Here is an 18,501-nt window from a genome sequence, read left to right as displayed (position 1 = left end):
TGATATATCCTGTTTCACACAGGAAATAAATAGCTCACATCAGTACCTTCCGTCTTCTTCACTCTGAACTCTGTGTTGCTTTTTGACTGAACTCTTCTTTTTCTCTCCTTGCTTCGTATCCCTCAGGGTCAGAGGTCAGTCTGAGCCATAGCAACATGTCTGAGTCCGCCAAGCCCCACCACCCTGGGCCTCCAGTCAAGGGGGAGAGGACCAATGGCAGCGACTTCAGCTACGTGGGCATCGATGCCATCCTGGAGCAGATGAGGAGGAAGGCCATGAAGCAGGGTTTTGAGTTTAACATCATGGTTGTGGGTGAGTGTGGAGTGCACTTCTACGACATTTAACAGAAACGGTCTCATCAGTTTGATTGATCAGCTGCAGGATCGGTCAAGAGAGGTGCAAGCTGGAACAAGATAAATAAATAATTTTGCTCTTAAAATTCTCAACGCAATTAATAAATATTTATAACTTGATTTTTAAACTTTAAAATATGTTTGTGTTGTTAATTTAGAACCTTTTCTCCAAGTCCTGACAGGAAGTAGGTGTCTAGTGAATCAGTTGTGATACGTTTGTTATATGCAGCCATAACTAGAATTTGTCGAGGGCAGTATGGTGTGACAGTGGTTAGCACTAACCTCACAGGAAAAAGCTTTATGATTTTAAGTTCTGGTCTTTGTGTTGCACTTTCTCTTCGTGTCTGTGTGGGTTTTCTCTGACTTCCTCCCACAGTATAAAGACATGCAGATTGGGATCAGGCAAATATGACACTCTAAATTAACCGTAGATGTGAATTTGAGTGTGAATAGTTGTTTGTCTTTATGTTGGCCCTGTGATTTGCTGGCGAACTGTCCACACAACCTCTTGTCCAATGTCAGCTGGGATTGGCTCAAATACCCCCTATTCGAGACCCTCAAGGGATAAGATAATGGATGGAGAGAAATCTTTCTTTGCCATAACCGAGTGATTTTATAAGAAAACCCTGAAACCACAATCCTACTGTTGTAGCCACGATGAGATTTTTGCCGGGAAAACATTTGTTTTAGCCCATATATGGCTGATGCAAAAATGATTGCCTGTATAAACTTATCTTTGCTGTAACAGGAACACGCCTAACTGTATGAATCCAGCTTAAAAACTGTGGTTTGATGTAAAGATTAACTGTTTGACATTAAATTAATTGTTTTATTTATATATATATGTGTGGAAAGTGACCCAGATGTATATATAAGACAACCTATAATTGCTTCCAAATTTCTTATGTTTACAACAGTTATTGTTTCTGAAGATCAGATGTTAACCATTATACACATATTTACTTTATGTTGCAACAACACAAAATGCAGAGCAAAGCAAGTAACAAGTATCTGACGGATACATCACACAGTCAGCACTAAACTTACACACAAATACAAACTATGCACCTTGTCAAGATCTCACACACAGTTTAGTCTGCAGATTCTCTGACCTAAAAAAAAACTTTTATTATATTTATCATGATACTTCTCCTTTGCTTCAATGCAGTAGTCAAAAGGAAATAAATATATGTTTGGTTCTACTTCGGTTGCTGTGTGAAGGGTCAGTCAGCACGAGCTTTCATCACAAGCTCTTTACTTTGTGTCTGTGATGTGACACACACACACACGCACACACACACACACACACACACACATACACTTGAGTGAATAAAAGGAGGCTGTCAGGTTGGGAAAGTGGCATAATGGTGACAATTACTCCGAAGCTGAAGCACCCGCACTCACACCTCCTTGGAGAGCTGCAACACACCGAGAAATTAGTTGCCATCGTCATGCACTTACACACATACACACACACACACACACACCCCCACACACCCCCACGAAGGCATCTCTGTACTCACATGCAGGCTGCTCGTCTGAAAGAAACAGCAAAACTATGCACATACTTTCCTCCGAGAAGGGAATGTCAAAATTTATTTTTGTCACATGCTGAGATATAGCGCCGCAGAAAATCCTGATTAGATTTGTAATCAAATCCTAATTAGAAGTTTTTTATTAAAATTGGCATGACAGTAGTTACTGTAGAATTCAGTCCCTGCAGGGTGTTTTTTATGCACACAGCACATGGCATGTCGGCACATCTCAAGGAGACGTTTTCGCAACATGACAAATGTGGATTTGTTACTTCAACCAAGGAGGCTATGTTTTTACCCCTATTTGTGTGTTGGTTTGATTGTCAGCAGGATTATGCAATAAATACTCAAAGGATTACCACAAAATTGATGGAAAGAATTTAGGAATAGGTCAGGAAAAGATCTGTTAAAGTTTGGCGCAGATCAGGAGGCAGAAGTAGAAATTTATTCTTAATATTTCACACAGAATAATTCATGCATCTTGATGAAAATGTTACAAATTGGTTGAATGTAAGGAGACTGCTGGGCCTTGGCAGAGATATGATCTCTACTAAGTACTATTCTAGTTGCACACAGCCTGATAGTTTTAGTGAGAAGATGGACACAACGTGACTCACTGGTTGATTATTTGTGGGAACAAACAAAGTAAAAACTCTTTAAACGTTCTCACATGTGCGTCTCAGATCATTGTTGCAGGCACAGAGCACATTGACGTGGCATGTATCCACTTGTAGTGCTCCGACACCTTAAGGATGAAATGAAACTTGTCTCATTAGATGATACATAACACTGTTGTGAAATAACACTTTGACACTGCGTGGACTAGAACTGGAACACAATAAAAGTTTAGAACGGAGAAGACAAATGATGGGTTGAAATCGGTATGAGGTCATTTTTGATCGCCAGAGGGAACTCTGACAGACAACATGTTGTGTTTACAAATACTTATCTAACACATCACTGGAGTCATATTTCACAGTGTGGAGCCAGTGCTGACCTGTTTTTTCTGCGTGATAGCAAAATCTGTCTGGTTGATCACGTTTTGATAGATTTTAGATATTGTAGAGGAGTTTTTTAAAATGCTATGTAGTTAGAGACCTTTTATTCTGTTGTAGGTTTGATTTGTCTTCACCTGATTTCTTATTTAATGAGGTTAAGAGATAAAAAAAACAGAATGCCAGGGTAGGAACATTTAAGTACCCTCTGAGATTATAATAAAGTTTATGTTAGCTAACAGAGTTGTCACTTGACCTACTCTTGAGGATCTGAAAGGTTAGAGCAGCTGCGGTCTTGGCCCTGTCCCTCGTGGTCTCCTCCATGAGATGCATTTCCCTAATCCCTGCCCTCGGTCCAATGACCTTTTGATTTGCACCATGCAGAGAGGGCAGTGGGGGTGTCTCAGTGTGTGAGACAAAATGTGTGGGTGTGGTTTAATGCACAGGACTGAGAAGACTGCCATTAGAGTTGTGTGAGAGAGGAGAGAGTGGTGGGAAAAGCCACCCTGGTTGTCACTGGGGTCCCGGCAGTTTGGCAACCCTGCACACGCCACGGTAGATGCCCACAGGTCATGTGAATGGGCGGCAGGAGCGTTTGATTCAAAACACAAAAATCAAACCCACATTTTCTCTTACTGGTGTTTTTCACATTGAACAACTTCACATGTATAGAATCTGCTGCAGTGGACCCTATGTACATGTTGTTCTAGTGGAATTTAGTGCAGTTGACCACAGCACGTGTTTCTAGGGTAAAATAAACAGTGCTACTAATGTATAATGATGTCTAGTGAAAAAAATGGCAAATTACAACAGCAAATAAGTCAAAAGTAACATCAGTCAGTGTGCGTGCATGTGTGGTCTATACAGTACATCAGTCCTCTTGACCTCCACAGCTTGCTCTTCTGACCCTGCAGCTGCTATGTACAAAGTCTATTAACTCACAAACATACTCACCACAAAATCCAGGAAGTACAAACATTCATACATAAATTCAATCTCACGCTTTTGTTGGGAAAACCAGAAAAAAAAAATGAATAAGGCTTTAAATAACTTTGCCCTTGTGACTGTCTCAGGATAAAACCACCAGTGAATGTGATCCCAGTATCTCTAACTCGTGGGGGTGTGTGTGTTTTTCTGTTCAGGGCAAAGTGGCCTGGGGAAGTCCACTCTGATGAACACCCTGTTCAAATCCAAGGTGAGCCGTAAATCTGTTCAGCCCAACCCGGAGGAGAGGATCCCCAAGACCATCGAGATCAAGTCCATCAGTCACGGTCAGTCAAAACTCACGTCCAGTAGCCTGCAGCCTAAATCACTTCCCTGCTGCTTTATCATACTCCTGATGTTTTGCTCCCTATGGATTGTTGTGTGTGTACTAATGCTGGTAAACTAACTCCTCTTTGTCCAGATGTTGAGGAGAAAGGAGTGAGGATGAAGCTGACAGTGATTGATACTCCTGGTTTTGGAGATCATATCAACAATGAAAACTGGTGAGTTTTCATCACACTCCAGTTATATGATTTAGTTTACACCAACAACATATTTAAGTGTGCAGCATCTCTTTAATTGTTTGCTGCCCCACATTATATATCACTATATTTTAACTTACTGCCATGGTTTGCATAATTGTCGCTGTACCTTCGTTCTTAACGTGCGTTTCCTTGGTCAGCTGGCAGCCCATCATGAAGTTCATCAACGACCAGTATGAAGCCTACCTGCAGGAGGAGATCCACATCAACAGGAAGAAGAGGATCCCAGACTCCAGGGTGCACTGCTGCATATACTTCATACCTCCCACAGGCCACTGGTAAGACAACATATCAAAGAGACTTACAGCCGGACTCTTTTCTTCCCCCTATCCCACCAGTTTCTCTCGGCCTCTCCAAGAGCTGCAGAGATGAATCAGGTCCTCTGGGAAATCGCTCCCCCTGACCTATTGTCTTTCCACAGGTCTTATAACTATGTCTTTCCCCAGTTCTTTTTTTTTTTATGTCTCCAGTGACCACATGTGGAACTCATTCTCTCCTCTCAGTCACTATAAAGTATCACTTGAGGAGTCGGGTTTCACGAAGAAACCGAATCCCAGAGGTCTCACAGTTGAGAGCGGTGGAGAGATGGTAAATCAAGGGTCAGGATGTGAACAGTGCCTTATATGGAACAGAAGAAATATAGTTCCGGCTTATAGATCAGTGTCTTCACCATTAAAATGTACGATGTGATTAGATCTTAAGATTTTCAACCTCACCAGAATCTCGCAGTGCTCTAATTTATCGTATAACTCAGCCTAAGAGTATTTTTCTACTGAATTAGAATTTGGACAAGCTGCTTCATGAGAGGTCTGGATTTGATTGTTGTTTAATCTTGAGTTTTTGTTCATCTGGAACGTGTTTACTATTATTAAACAGAGGGGCGGAACAGATCTATCAAATCCAGTTTCTGGTAGAATCCATCTTGACAGTGACCAGACATGAGCACATTTAAGAAAAAGATTTTTGAACCATACCACGCTCAGTGTAACGGTAACCCTAACCATTGATGTCATTTTTGCAGAGTCTTGTGTCTGAGTGAATAAAATGAGGAAAAGTTTAGCAGAATTAAAACCAGTCTGTCCAGAGTGACCTTGCAGTGTCTTGACGAAGCACATGTCTCTTGTTAAACAACCAGGTGGAGCTTGTTTGCTTCGCTTTTATGACGTTTGCTTCGGTTTCACTTTACTAATACTGACATGATACGGACCACATTTCTCCTGCTGCTTCGTCAGTGATTAGGGTCCGTCTTCTTCTCCCCAGCCGACTCTGTAATTAGTATGATTCAGCCACGATGAGTGGTGTGTCCTCGTATGCACTGAGGGTCAAAGAGGACGCGCTGTAACAAATGCGGACAAACTTCCAGGCTCAGAGTATTTGTGGTTGACAGAGGCGTCCTGAGGGGCACTGTGTAGTACACAAGTAGATGAAAGCACACAAAACACTAATGTGCACCAACTGTAAACACACCAATTCTCTAATTATCTGACCGCATATCTCAGTGACGGCTGCATCCACTGCTGCTTCATATTTCTGTGCACTGGTCACTCAACAGTTGTCCACTTGAACCTTCTCCCTGAGTGGGGGAATATGTGTGTGTGTATGTGTGTGTGTGTGCGCACCCCACTGTTTGACATACCCCTTCATCATCTGCTCATGTCACCACAGCTGAGTGGACTCCACTGGGCAGTGGGCGTGCTGACACTTGTAAAACTACACTTATGTGGGTGCCCTGAATGCATTTGTATGTCATCTTGCTTGCAGCTGCACACTTCAGCCGCTCAACATTTCTCCTCCATTGTGAATCTGTGTTGCTTCAGCCTCTCAGCTGCTGTGTCCTCATACATTGTCCCTAAAGTGTCCACACACACACACACACACACACACACACACAGTCCTACTAAATGCACAACGCACATCAATGCACTCTTGTGTTACAAACAGAACATCTGTCAGGAAGTGTTCTTCCTTATAGTCATCTAGAGAGTTGACAGCATGAAAACATAGGAGACATCTGTCTGGGCTGGTTCAACCCAGCATAGACATGAATAGGGTAAATCATAGACTGTAAAAATATCTGCCTATACAATAAACTAGACGATCTGCCTATACTTCTTATACTTAAACCAAAATATGTTGGACACCAACACTGCCATGTTGCACATTTAGAGCCAAAAGCTGTGTCCCAATTTGGGGGCAGCGTCCTTTGGCCTCCTTCTGCGTTCTATGCAGCCAACATAAACCTTCGTGAGCAGCGTAAAAACACGAAGGAAGAACCGAAATAAGACGCTCTGGTCCACAGAGGATTTCTGTAAATGGTGTTGGCCCCCTGTCCCGCCCTTGTTGCTGTCGCACAGCAACAGAGCTGCAGTTTGGTATGACAGGAAAGAGGATGCGGCTATAGTTGGGTCCATATCCCATCCACTTACATGGAGGAGGTGTCGATGACCTATTCTGTAGCCAGTCACCAGGTGGCGATCGAGACGCTCTTGCTTCAGATTTTCATTAAGTGACGTTTGCATATGTTTGAATTGGGAGGCGGAATCCATTGCAGATCTGATTTTCTGTGCACAGAAAAATGAGTTTGATCCTTTAACAATATAATAACTCTACTGTTTGTGGTGCATACTTTTTGATGTTTCCACAGATTTTATTCTTGGTCATGAGAAAAAAAAGTGTTGGAAAAATATGAGAAAACTCTTCTTTTCCTTTTTTTCATTTCACACAATAGCACCAGTTAAAGTTTTAAGTTAGGGTCTGTTACCAATTACACAGATTTGATGCAAAACAGCCTCTGGACTCCTCCACCATGTGACCACTGTCCAGAAATGACAGGCAGGAAAATAATGACAGAACTTCCCTGGTACCTCTGTAAGTTTTTCTCACATTGGAGAGATTCGGTTTTTCTCTTTGTCTTGTTTGAGGCATCTCAAATACCCGCTTGCATTTATCGCAGCTCTAATGTAATTTGCGAGTCAGCAATTTGCTTTGAAGCTGCTTCTGTGGTTTCAGATAGATGAACCGTGCTCGTGAGGCACAACTCAGTCTTGGCATCAGCAGACATTTCCGATAATAGCAGTGTCGGCCGCACTATTTTCCCTCTGGGTATTCTCGTTACTACCTCATTTAACATTTTCTTCCTGAGAAAAAGGAGGCTGCTCTTTGACTCTCGTCGACTCAGGGCTGGTTTCTAACCCATCACTACAACAGAGCAGACAGTAGAACTTCACCTCCACTTCTTATTGTGCCACTTATTGTTCTCAGTATGTGTAAACATGACTGCTTTTTTATCGACATATATGGGGCGATTTCATTCATGCAGGCATAAAAGTGTACATGTGTGCATGCGTGCATATATGCATATTTATTGTCTGTACAACATATGTTAGTGTGCAAGGATTAATGTGCACATGACGTGTATGCTCAGTCATGCATATGACACAGCACACATTTCTATATTCTTGCATCTTTGCATGCAGTCATGCAACTTATGCTTTATAAACATTCAGAGAGATTAAGTATTAACTCTGGACTTTTCTTATCTCTGACCCTTGCTCTCTCGCTCTCTGCATGACACATGCCCGTCATCCACTCAGCATGAAAAATGTTATGCTCTCTATTTTCTTTATTTCTGCTTGAATGCATCACTTAACTGTGTCATATCTGTTTTTTCTCTTTCTTCTCTCCCTCTCTCACTCTATGTATCACATGCTCCCTTCTGTTTCATCTTGTGCTCATGGTGATATGGCTGTCACTCACAGTGTGGGGGGAGAGAGCCAGCCAGGCATCTCCTGCAGCTGCTCCTGGCTCTTTGAATCAGGCTGGCCTGGTTTGGGCTGGGGCTAATTGGAGGGCATGAGCAAGACAGCATGAGGGGAATGTGTCTGGAGGAGCGACTGGAGGCAACATAGCAACAGAAAAAGAAGCAGGGGGAGCAGAGAGAAACGGAGAAGAGAGGAACAGAGTAGACTGATACAGGAACAGTGATTATCACTGCTTCACAGAGATGTTTGAGGAAAAACTTGCAGAGAATATACTTTATCCAAGTTTAAGCGTTTAAGTCGAGCTAAAGCAGAATATCAAGGCCAAATGTGACACAGTAAACAAAGAGCCACTGTTTTATGCATCAACCTTCATAATGAATGTACAAGCTCTACTACCGTCACTGAAATCTCACCTGGGAGAGTGTAACAGGAGATTTTAGTAAGAAAAGGAAAGAAACAGCAGCATATGTTAATGCAATATGATGAGACTCCATATTAGAAACCAGGGTGAGCTGAATGTATCACAGTGGAGCATGATCACCCCCTAGTGGTTCCTCTCTTCCATTGCATTCACATCTTAGAAATGCACATGCTCTAAAGCAGTGCTTCTCAAATTGGGGTCTGCAGATTCCAGGGGCCACATCGCCGGGCATCTGAGAAAAGTTCATGAATGAAAATGAAAATACATACATAAGAGTATTCTGTGTTGACATGGTGAAAATATATTATTTACAAGACTAATATCTTTCTAAGACATTTCTCTTGTGGTTCTTTCACATAACTGCGTAGAAGTGAAAAAAATAGGATAAGTTAAATTATTCCAAGGGAAATGCACAAGGGGGTCCCCAGAATATTTTCTATCTGATAGGGGATCTTCGGCTGAGAAAATATGCCAAAGGAAAAAGCGGCATTTTGTAATTCATTCTGGATGTAGTATCTCACAGTCATGTCACTCTGGAATGAAAAGAGAAGAAATTTACAATCAAGTAGCTCCTTTTGCAGAAATTGTAAGAATCTGCATTACTGTGATTTGTCAGTGGCCGGTTCCTGCTTCAGATTTTATTTGAATCATATGAACAACACGGACACAGCTGATACATTCACACATGAAATTAAACCTTTTGGTCTGTTTCCTCCCACAGCCTCAGGCCTCTGGACGTGGAGTTCATGAGGCGCCTCAGCAAGGTGGTCAACATCGTCCCCGTCATCGCCAAGGCCGACACGCTCACCCTGGAGGAGAGGGACTACTTTAAACAGACGGTGAGCGGTGCCAGGCACCACAAACAAAAGCCAGCTGGGTAAAACCCCCACACTGTACATTAAAGAGTCATGCTTAGTCCAGACAGAAGCGGATAAGAACTATTAATTTGAGGCATTTATTTACTGAGCAGTGTTCCACAGCTCCTGGCACGTTATGAGAAGGGGGAACATCGGCCCATCTGTTGATGGTTCAGTTGGTCCACCACATTGGTCGAGACTGAAATATCTCAACAAATATTGTTTACAAGTGTATTAGTGGCTCCCAGGTGTTGTAGCCTAATGACTTTAGTCATCCTCTGGCTTTTCCTCCACCATGAGGTTGATATTTTTGGTTTTTAGTGAGATGTGTTGCAGACATATGCTTTTTCAGTTTTTCTTTCCTCCTAGAGTTAAAAAAGGTTTTTTTTGTATGAAAAGGTCTCAGTTAAGAAGTCCACAGTGCCGGGAGAAACACTGATCCTGAAGCTCCTGAAACACCTCATCAGTTGTACAACCGACACTTCCTGGGAATCATAATGTTGTAAACCCTTTAATTAATAACCCAAAACTATGAAGCTGAATATGTCAACGTTAATAACTATTTCTAGATCGCAATGCACTTTGGTACAGACTTTATCGATGAGTTGATTTTGGCTCCACTCGCTGGTCATTGTTCTTTTCTTTGCTAGTTACTGGGTGTGCAACACTCCTCATTCACATTGAACTTACACTCTATGAGACTCCTCAGGCTGATAATCCTCCACTGTTACCTCACAGCCACCAGCTCCTTATGACATCTTTCCCTGCCTCCACATAGTCCTGCTCCACCTGGCTGGACTCTTAAACTGTCTCTGTCACCTCAGTGTTTTTCTGTCGGACAATTCTCAGTCCTCAGGAGGCACACAGCCACCTGCCTCCCTCCATCATTTCCTTTATCTCTCCGTCCCTCCTTCCAGGAATACGGACTTCCCTAACAGCTTTATTCATTGTACAGAGGTATTGAGGCACCATGGGTGTCTTGGCTACCACGTTCCCCCTGTTTTCTGTAACACCGCCCAATAAGGATAAAGCTGGGATTGGAACAGGCCCTGGCAGTGAAAGGAAGCCGCAGGGCTTGTAGCTGAATTGTTTTGGTTGGCCGCACATGCTCTATATGACCCTGAAGATTATTGACTAAAAGCCTTTTGTGCCAAATGTTCTTTTTTCTTCCATTTTCCCTTCAGCAACTTGACATGCAAACAGAATAGAAGAGAGGTTTTTTTTTTTCTTCCTTTCTTTTTTATTAAACGTTGGGCTTCAGTATGTCCAGCTGTGAGTGTCTGGTCGCATTCCTCTAACCAGCAGTTGATGTGGCCTCTTTGTAGAATTGTACTTGGTTTGCATCCTATAATGTAACCCTGAGAAAGCTTCCAAGGGTAAACAATGAAATGTTTGATCAAGAACCAAGTGGAAATTGTCAGAGTTGTAATTGTGGGAGTGAACAGTCATTCATTAAATAGACATTTCTCCCAGAGGCTTGTCCGTCTTTTTTTTGAGTCAGAGCCTGAGTTTCAGTCGTTATGAAGACATGCGGAGAATTGGCGGTGGTAATTTTATAACCCCTACCTCTGTTTGGATATCAAGGTTTATTCTTCTAATAGCGGTTAACCTCCATTGTTAACTCCTATACATTTATAAGCAGTGGTGAAGGAAATTCTCAACCATCTACTACATCATTATTATGGCTTGATCTCTTCCAAATCAATTTCAGGTTTTTCCTCTTTACTATCGATGCTGCTGCAGGCATTGAAGGAGGCGGGGTCTTATGTTACCTGCCCGCTCTGATTGGATCATAGAACCAATCCCCCTCTTATTATTGATTACTCTTTATAATATAAAGAACAGTGTGAATATGTAATGCATTGCTTTGTAAGTATGTAGTGGGGATACCAAAAATGTACTTAAGTACAGTAACAAAGTAAATGTACTTCATTACGCCCCACCAATTTGCATCAACATATGTAATCAAGTATTTAATGAAGTTCCCTCTTGGGCCAGAGCAGCTTCTATTTAAGTCTGTGGCTTAAACTTAAATAACTGGATGTAAACAGGTTTCAGTCTCTTTATATACAGTCTGTGGTTTCAATACAAGCTGTGTGTGTGTGTTAGTTTGTGTGTGTGTGTGTGTGCGTGTGCGTGTGCGCTTGTTTGTGTGTGACTAATTGACTTGATTATTAGCTGCTGAGATGACAGATGAAGGATTTAGACTGATCTGACTTACCTCTCGTCAATCTGTGTCTCTGCTCTCGTTCTGGTAATCTTTATTCAGCCAGTTGGACTTGATGTTTGTTTGTGCCACTGTGTTCAGATCAGAGAAGAACTACGAGCCAATGGGATCGACGTTTATCCTCAGAAAGAGTTTGACGAGGACGCAGATGACAGGATGATCAATGACAAAATCAGGGTAAGTTCAGCCACAGTATCAGAGGATCCTCCTGTGGCTCAAGCACTTCACAAGGCAATCATAAATGTGTATTTTATATGTTCAAATTTAAGCCTTTGTTAAAGGTAATTCTTTCATTTTATCTCGTGTTTGGTGTGTTTATCTGAAAGAATCAATCACATCATCTCGTTCTAGTGAAAAACAAATCACCAGTTACGCTTCAATGACTGTGTGTTTGTGTGTGTCCACTCAACAGGAGATGATCCCTTTTGCTGTGGTGGGCAGTGACCAGGAGTACCAGGTGAACGGGAAGAAGATTCTGGGCAGGAAAACAAAATGGGGCACCATAGAGGGTAATAAAAATAATTTTGAATATGCACACACACTCTCACACACACACACACACAGCTTGTCCTACTAAACAGACAATAGAAAATCAGTCAGAAGGCAGAATAATGTGTTTCCTGAGGCTCTAAATCAATATTCACCATGTTCACATGTGGCCTCCACTACCAGCATCAGTTGAACAATAATTTGACTGACATTTATTGTTCTATAAATATATTACAGATTGGCCCAGTAAAAATAATGTCCATCTGTGTTTAGTCAAACATTAAAGAACGGCTCATTTACCGCACTCACACCTGGTTCACACCTGTTCCGTTCACACTGTGCCAAGACCATCTAACTTTATCACTCTTACTGATGATATCATTTTACCTGCTCTAATGATGACATCATCACATCGTACAGAGACAACGACATATTCATATTTTCAGTGTCTTTTGAACATGTGTAAAGTTGCAGCTTTCAAACGTGGCCAGCTGGTTGAACCGTCTGTTGTTTGACGAACAGGCATTTTGTTTACGCACGTCTCAGATTCTGTAACCGGGGAGATGTACAAGACAGGGGGACGGGATTTACAGGGACTTTCTGTGTCCAGAGGGGATAACTGACAGAATCATGACACACACACACACACACAAACACACACACACACACACACACACACACACACACACACACCTGCCTGTAACTTTGATACAGGATGTGGTATGGCTCAGGGAAGAACCCATTCAATTTGTGGATCCAGGATTTGTTTTCACTTTCTTGAACATTGCTAAATAGGTAATTTTCACTGTTTTCCCAGGGATTATTTTAGATACTTTTTGAACTAGACTTATCTGTTATATTTGTAATCTTGGTCTTTGTTTATTACAAAATACTGGACTGCAGGATCCTTACATTGTGTCCATGTAGCGATGATCATAATCATAAATACATATGTTCACAGTTTAACTTGAGCTGAAATAGTAGATGAGCTTCTACGACGTTTTAAAATCCTCCACTGTTGGAAAAACATTAAAAATACAATTCCAAGATGGAACAAGACGGTTTTCCTTTCTGAAGAGATGACGTTTCTGAGGCTGCACAGTAGCTACTCTCTCAGCAAGCATTTTGAAATTAACTGAGCTGCAGGGTTGCAGAGGTGACTTGCACATACTGTGGGACAAATACTGTCTGAAAGAACAATGGCTCCGTTCTAGTAAAGGCGAGCAGCAGGAGAGAGGGAGCGAGGAAAAGGAGGAGAGTGGAAGCCGCTGGGCTGCCACACTGTCAGCCCCGACATCATAAATTAGTCCTCAGAGGAGAAACCAGAAATTAAGTCTCTATAAGTGGAGAAGAAACAGTTTTTTTCATGGGTTGAAAGAACGATTTGAGATGAGAGTGAGGGAGGGAGGCGTGCATTAAATGTATATATTGTACTTACAGAAAGACGTCCTGCGTTTTAAAGAGTTGAAAGGGTAGATACCAGCAGTGCAACTCGTTACATTTAGTAATGTGCTCCCTCGACGCCACTAATCAGCACTCACAGACCCAGCAGTCATTCTACTCTCTTCCTTTCAAAGTGAATTTAATTTCCTGTCCCTGGATTTCAAAGCTTTACATAAATAGCACCCTCCTTTTTTTTTCATTTACACTCTTGACATAATCTATAATTCAAACATGCTTTAGTCCTACTGGAGGCACAGCGGCTTGTCACGGGGAGTTTGTTAAAATGTCTCACTTAAAGTCCCCCAGTACAGAGAGAGTGAGAGCTAAGATGTATTAAATTACTCAAAAGTGGAGATGTGTGTTATCTTGGCTTTAAAGAAAATTGCCGGCGATGTCATGTTCGAGGATGCCCTTCATTTGACTTGCGGGCAACAACGCCTCCTAGTGGCAGGTTATGGGATGCTTCAGAAGAGAATGGTTTGGAGCATCAAATGTAGTTATCTCATTACTTCAGAGTATTAAATGTGTTGGACTCCATGCATTAAAATCCCTGATTTCATTTTGACTGCTGCATCAGTCAGGATTATTTTGGAACTCTGAGACGTTATTCAACTAATGTTTCTTCTTCTCTGCTCTTCCCCTCTTCACAGTTGAGAATATCGCACACTGTGAGTTTGCTTACCTGCGAGACCTCCTCATCAGGTGAGCTTCCGCTGCTCGAGTTTAAGAATTTGATCATATATAGAGACTCCTGGTAGATCAGAAATCTCTCACTTGTCTTGCAAGGTTATTATAGTTTTGAAATTTTCATTAGTTTTTATTTAGTTTTTCAGTTTGCTTTTTTATTTCAGTTTAGTTTTAGTTAGTTCAACAAGTGATTTTATAGTTCTAGTTTAGTTTTTATTTTGAGGAATCGACTAGTTTCAGTCTGGTTTTTATTTAGTTTTAGTCTTAGTTTTAGTTTTTCCAGGTATTAAGAGAAAGCCTTGACTTGTAGAAGCTGAAAAAGGATGAAACAATGTGTGACACCAAATATGGTTTATCAAGTCCTTTAATTTCATTATTTAACCATCACCTGCAGGACAGGCAGTAATCGAGGGAGAAAACGAAAACGAAGCTGGATTTATCTGCAATTCAGTTTAGTTTTAGTTAGTTTTGCATTGTTCATTGTAGTTTTTATTTAGTTTTCGTGTTTTTTGTAATTGTTTTTATTTTTATTTCAGTTAACTAAATTATTTTTTCATTGCTAGTTTTAGTCTTAGTTTTCGTTAACTATAATAATCCTGTTGTCTTGTGAAGGTGTCAAAGTGAATTTGAAACAGCACTGAGACTCTATGAAGCTTCATATCCACACTGAAATCAATACATTTCTTTTAGGGATGGGTTGATCGACTGCACGTGTTTTGTTGTGACAGTAGATATATATGCACAACATCATATGATCCTTTTTTTTCACCATTTGCATTCCTATAATTCGGATTGTCTTCTATTGTCTTGTGTCTTTGTCTGTTGTGTGTGAGTGCACCTGTTGATTGCTACTTATTTCATTGTACTCATTGAAGTTGCAGTTGTTCTTTGCAATGATAGTAAATGAATCAAATTTTATCAGTACAGGGATATTTTCAGTACAGACGGTTCATGTCAGTGTGAGGCAGCTTCCATGATTCACAAATAGTTACTTTGAGGCCAAGTAGTTAAGTGCTCACAAAAATATATATGGCATAAACATCTTTACAAATAATAATGACATCTCCTTTCTTTCAGGACGCACATGCAGAATATCAAAGACATCACAGGCAGCATCCACTACGAGACGTACCGCGTTCGCAGGTTAAATGAATCCAACGGCTATTTCCCCTCTCATCCCACTGTTGAGCCAAAAACCAACGGTCAGCCCGAGGAGCAGCCCGACATCCTGCAGGCCAACGGAATGGCCGCCCAGCACGAAGCCCTGTCCCACGAGATGTAGAGAGTCCTGTGTGGTGCCAAATTATGATTTCAGGACACAACAGATGCACACACATATATACACACACACACACACACACACACACACACACACACACACACACATACATATTCTGTTTACATGAACATGCCCACATACACACACACACTCATGCTGTGAAGACCATTTTTGTGACATAGAAGGACTACCTAACCACAGCTTTTAATTTATCAGGAGGTTATAAGAATCGGAGTAAATCCCAGCTTTTAGATTCTGTTGTGTTTTCCCTAGTTACAATTTTGGGCAAAATCACGTCTTCGCTGCAGATCCACATATTGTACCAATTGTTTTTTCTTCCCTCCTGCGGTTGACTTCCCTATGCAAATATAGATTCAGGATTTTTTACGATAAACCATGAGCATTGTCAGGTCACGGATAAACAGAACCAAACTAAACATGTACAGTACATGCCTCATTAGTCAGGTTTGTGTGCTGGGTTTATTTTTTTACTGCTTCCACTCATTGTCAGTGCAGCTGCCATGCAAGAAAAATGTGAGGGATATAAGAGTGAAGTTACAGGTACAAGATTTTGTTTGGAATCAATCAGGATTATCGGAAAAGATGAGGAGAAACCATAATTCAAAATGAAGTACAGCATATGGGATGATATATGAGATTAGCTCTGAACTAGAAACAACTGTCAGTGCCACTGGCCTGCTCTACTTTGTGTTGTGGTGTATAGTTTTGTATAGATACTAGGGTTAAGTAAAGGGATATTATAGATTAGGTTTATAGTATTATGGAGGATATAAAGATATTGCTGACACCTCTGCACTGCAAAATAAACAAAACAAAGCAATAGCAGTGTGGAGCAGCTTTCGGGGAGAAAAATGAGTCGTCTTGTCATTTTTCTGTTGTGTTATGATGTTTTAAATCCCTTTTATGCCAAACCATCCTGTCTCTTTCTATATAAAGCCAATATTGTGTAACACAGTCATACCTTGCATTTTACATCGCTCATTTATTATTGTGTTTTATCGCTGTTGTTGTTCCTGATCTAATTTTATTGTATACGATGGGGTTGTGGAGGAATATGTAAAACAGTTTTTTTTCTGACTGTAAACCAAATAAAGTCGTAAAAATCATTTTTTTCTGTTCTAAAGAGAAGCACATGCAGTACATAGAGTTGTTTTATGAATAGGTATTTATGTGTATGTTAAGTGTAATCAGTATAATTCAACTTTTCATTGTTGCAGGTCTTTTAGCTTTAGACAGTGTTTGTTTTTCGTTGCCTGCACTCACACATTATGTCGTACCCTGTTGCTTATAGGCTCCACTGTAACTGGTGGCCAAGGAGTTAACCTGCCTGTGAAGTGGTCTGTATTTGTTCATTCAATATTAATAATTACAGTTAGAGCAGTGACATTTACGTTGAGAGCTTAAAGCGCTTTAATCACAGGAGGATGTTTCCTTTTCACTAACAGGAAGAATTTGTATAACACCCATAAATTTACACAGAAAAAAAACCTGCATTCATTTATGTTCAACGGAAGTTTTATAGAGGCTACATCTGAATTTATAACATCCTCCTTATTTCCTGATAAACATAAATCAACAGTGTTTGTTTTGCATCTTCGTGTCACATTAAAAATATTTTCTGTACATGCAAAGAGAAGAAAGAACTATTGTCCTTTATCCAGAGAAAGTCATTAGGTTACACTTTGTTTACTGTTGTATAGTTCTTGTGTAATTTGTTATGGTATTATAGATCAAGGTTTTGTCTTTGATATGCTATATCTCAAAGAATAAAGATAGATATTTTTATTGTTTAAAGTCAGTTGTGTTCATTGTCATTATTATGCAGTGTTAAATCCAGGAAGTCGTGATAACATTATTTAATTACCTGAGGCCTCTATAACATGTTTATAGAGACTGTAATATACATGTACTCTTAGAGTCAAAGTCTTTTGCATATACATTTTATCCTGTGAAACAAGTTCATGTACTTGAATGTTTAATGAGGTATTATGTCTTTAATTAAGGAACTTAAATTTCACTTAGTAGAGCAAGTACCTCTGCCAAGTCCCAACAGACCCCTTATTAAACCACATTTAAATTCACTAGATCAAGTTTTGGGGGATTTGATATCAGTCAAATTTTTCTTGTTATGATCCATCTGTTATCGTGCAAGGAATCTTTTAAGATATCCAAAACTCCTCATAAAAAGTTGCTATAGTGGTGCCCTCCAGATCAGTGTCAACAATGTAATGGATTTTTTCTTGGCTCACGTCTCATCCTTCCGCCAACATTCGTAAAAAATCTATTCAGTAGTTTTTACATGATCCTGCTGATGAACAAACAGAGAAACACACACACAGACTGCAGGGGTGAAAACACCCACACACTGATTATTACTGCAGTAAATTTAGAACATCTCAGAAAATGCTGACATGAGTCATTTAGCCATTCTGATATAAAAAAAAACTACATTACCTGCTTTTCACTTGACAACAACAGTAAAAGCAGGCATGATTGTATGAAAAGTAAATTACACATTTTGTATTTGTATGTGTACGATATGCTCACCAGTGAATGTGGATTGAGAAATTTAATTTTCGCAAGGAGACGAACTCATCCTTCTTCAGTTCACTTCATAATGGTTTTATTGAGAAAGAATAAAACAAAGAGTAAACCACGTCCACAACACAAACCCAACTGAGAGGAGATGTGAATGTGCAGCTTTCACAGTAGCATAATGCCATGGTAGCACAGCAGCGTTTTAACAGGGCCTCTAATTCACACCTCCCACCACACGCTCCCACTCAACTTCGCTATTGATCGTAACATGTCGACAGTGTTGTTTATCCGAGGTCATCGTCACCCTTTCACACGTTGTAGACATGTGAAGGTGAGAGACAATGAAAGTTCCAGTAAAAATCATTCAGT

General features: G+C 40.6%; 1 protein-coding gene across 7 annotated transcripts in view; it reads left to right on the top strand.

Annotated features, from left to right (window-relative positions):
* The window catches only part of septin9b (septin 9b), a 71,346-nt gene extending 53,954 nt beyond the window's left edge, over positions 1-17,392 (top strand). For all 7 annotated transcript variants that reach the window (XM_020084234.2, XM_069530282.1, XM_020084233.2 and 4 more), the window contains 9 exons: positions 127-312; positions 4,026-4,154; positions 4,289-4,370; positions 4,550-4,687; positions 9,313-9,430; positions 11,757-11,852; positions 12,088-12,184; positions 14,258-14,309; positions 15,372-17,392. In XM_020084234.2, the coding sequence (XP_019939793.1) occupies positions 127-312; positions 4,026-4,154; positions 4,289-4,370; positions 4,550-4,687; positions 9,313-9,430; positions 11,757-11,852; positions 12,088-12,184; positions 14,258-14,309; positions 15,372-15,576 (1,103 nt within the window). In that variant the 3' untranslated portion in view covers positions 15,577-17,392. The remainder of the gene's footprint in view (positions 1-126; positions 313-4,025; positions 4,155-4,288; positions 4,371-4,549; positions 4,688-9,312; positions 9,431-11,756; positions 11,853-12,087; positions 12,185-14,257; positions 14,310-15,371) is intronic.
* The last annotated feature ends 1,109 nt before the right edge of the window (positions 17,393-18,501 follow it).

This window comes from Paralichthys olivaceus, chromosome 8, assembly GCF_024713975.1.
Source record: "Paralichthys olivaceus isolate ysfri-2021 chromosome 8, ASM2471397v2, whole genome shotgun sequence".
Lineage (NCBI taxonomy): Eukaryota > Metazoa > Chordata > Actinopteri > Pleuronectiformes > Paralichthyidae > Paralichthys > Paralichthys olivaceus.
The sequence above is the reverse complement of the archived record's forward strand: the minus strand, read 5'-3'. Positions and strand labels throughout refer to the sequence as shown.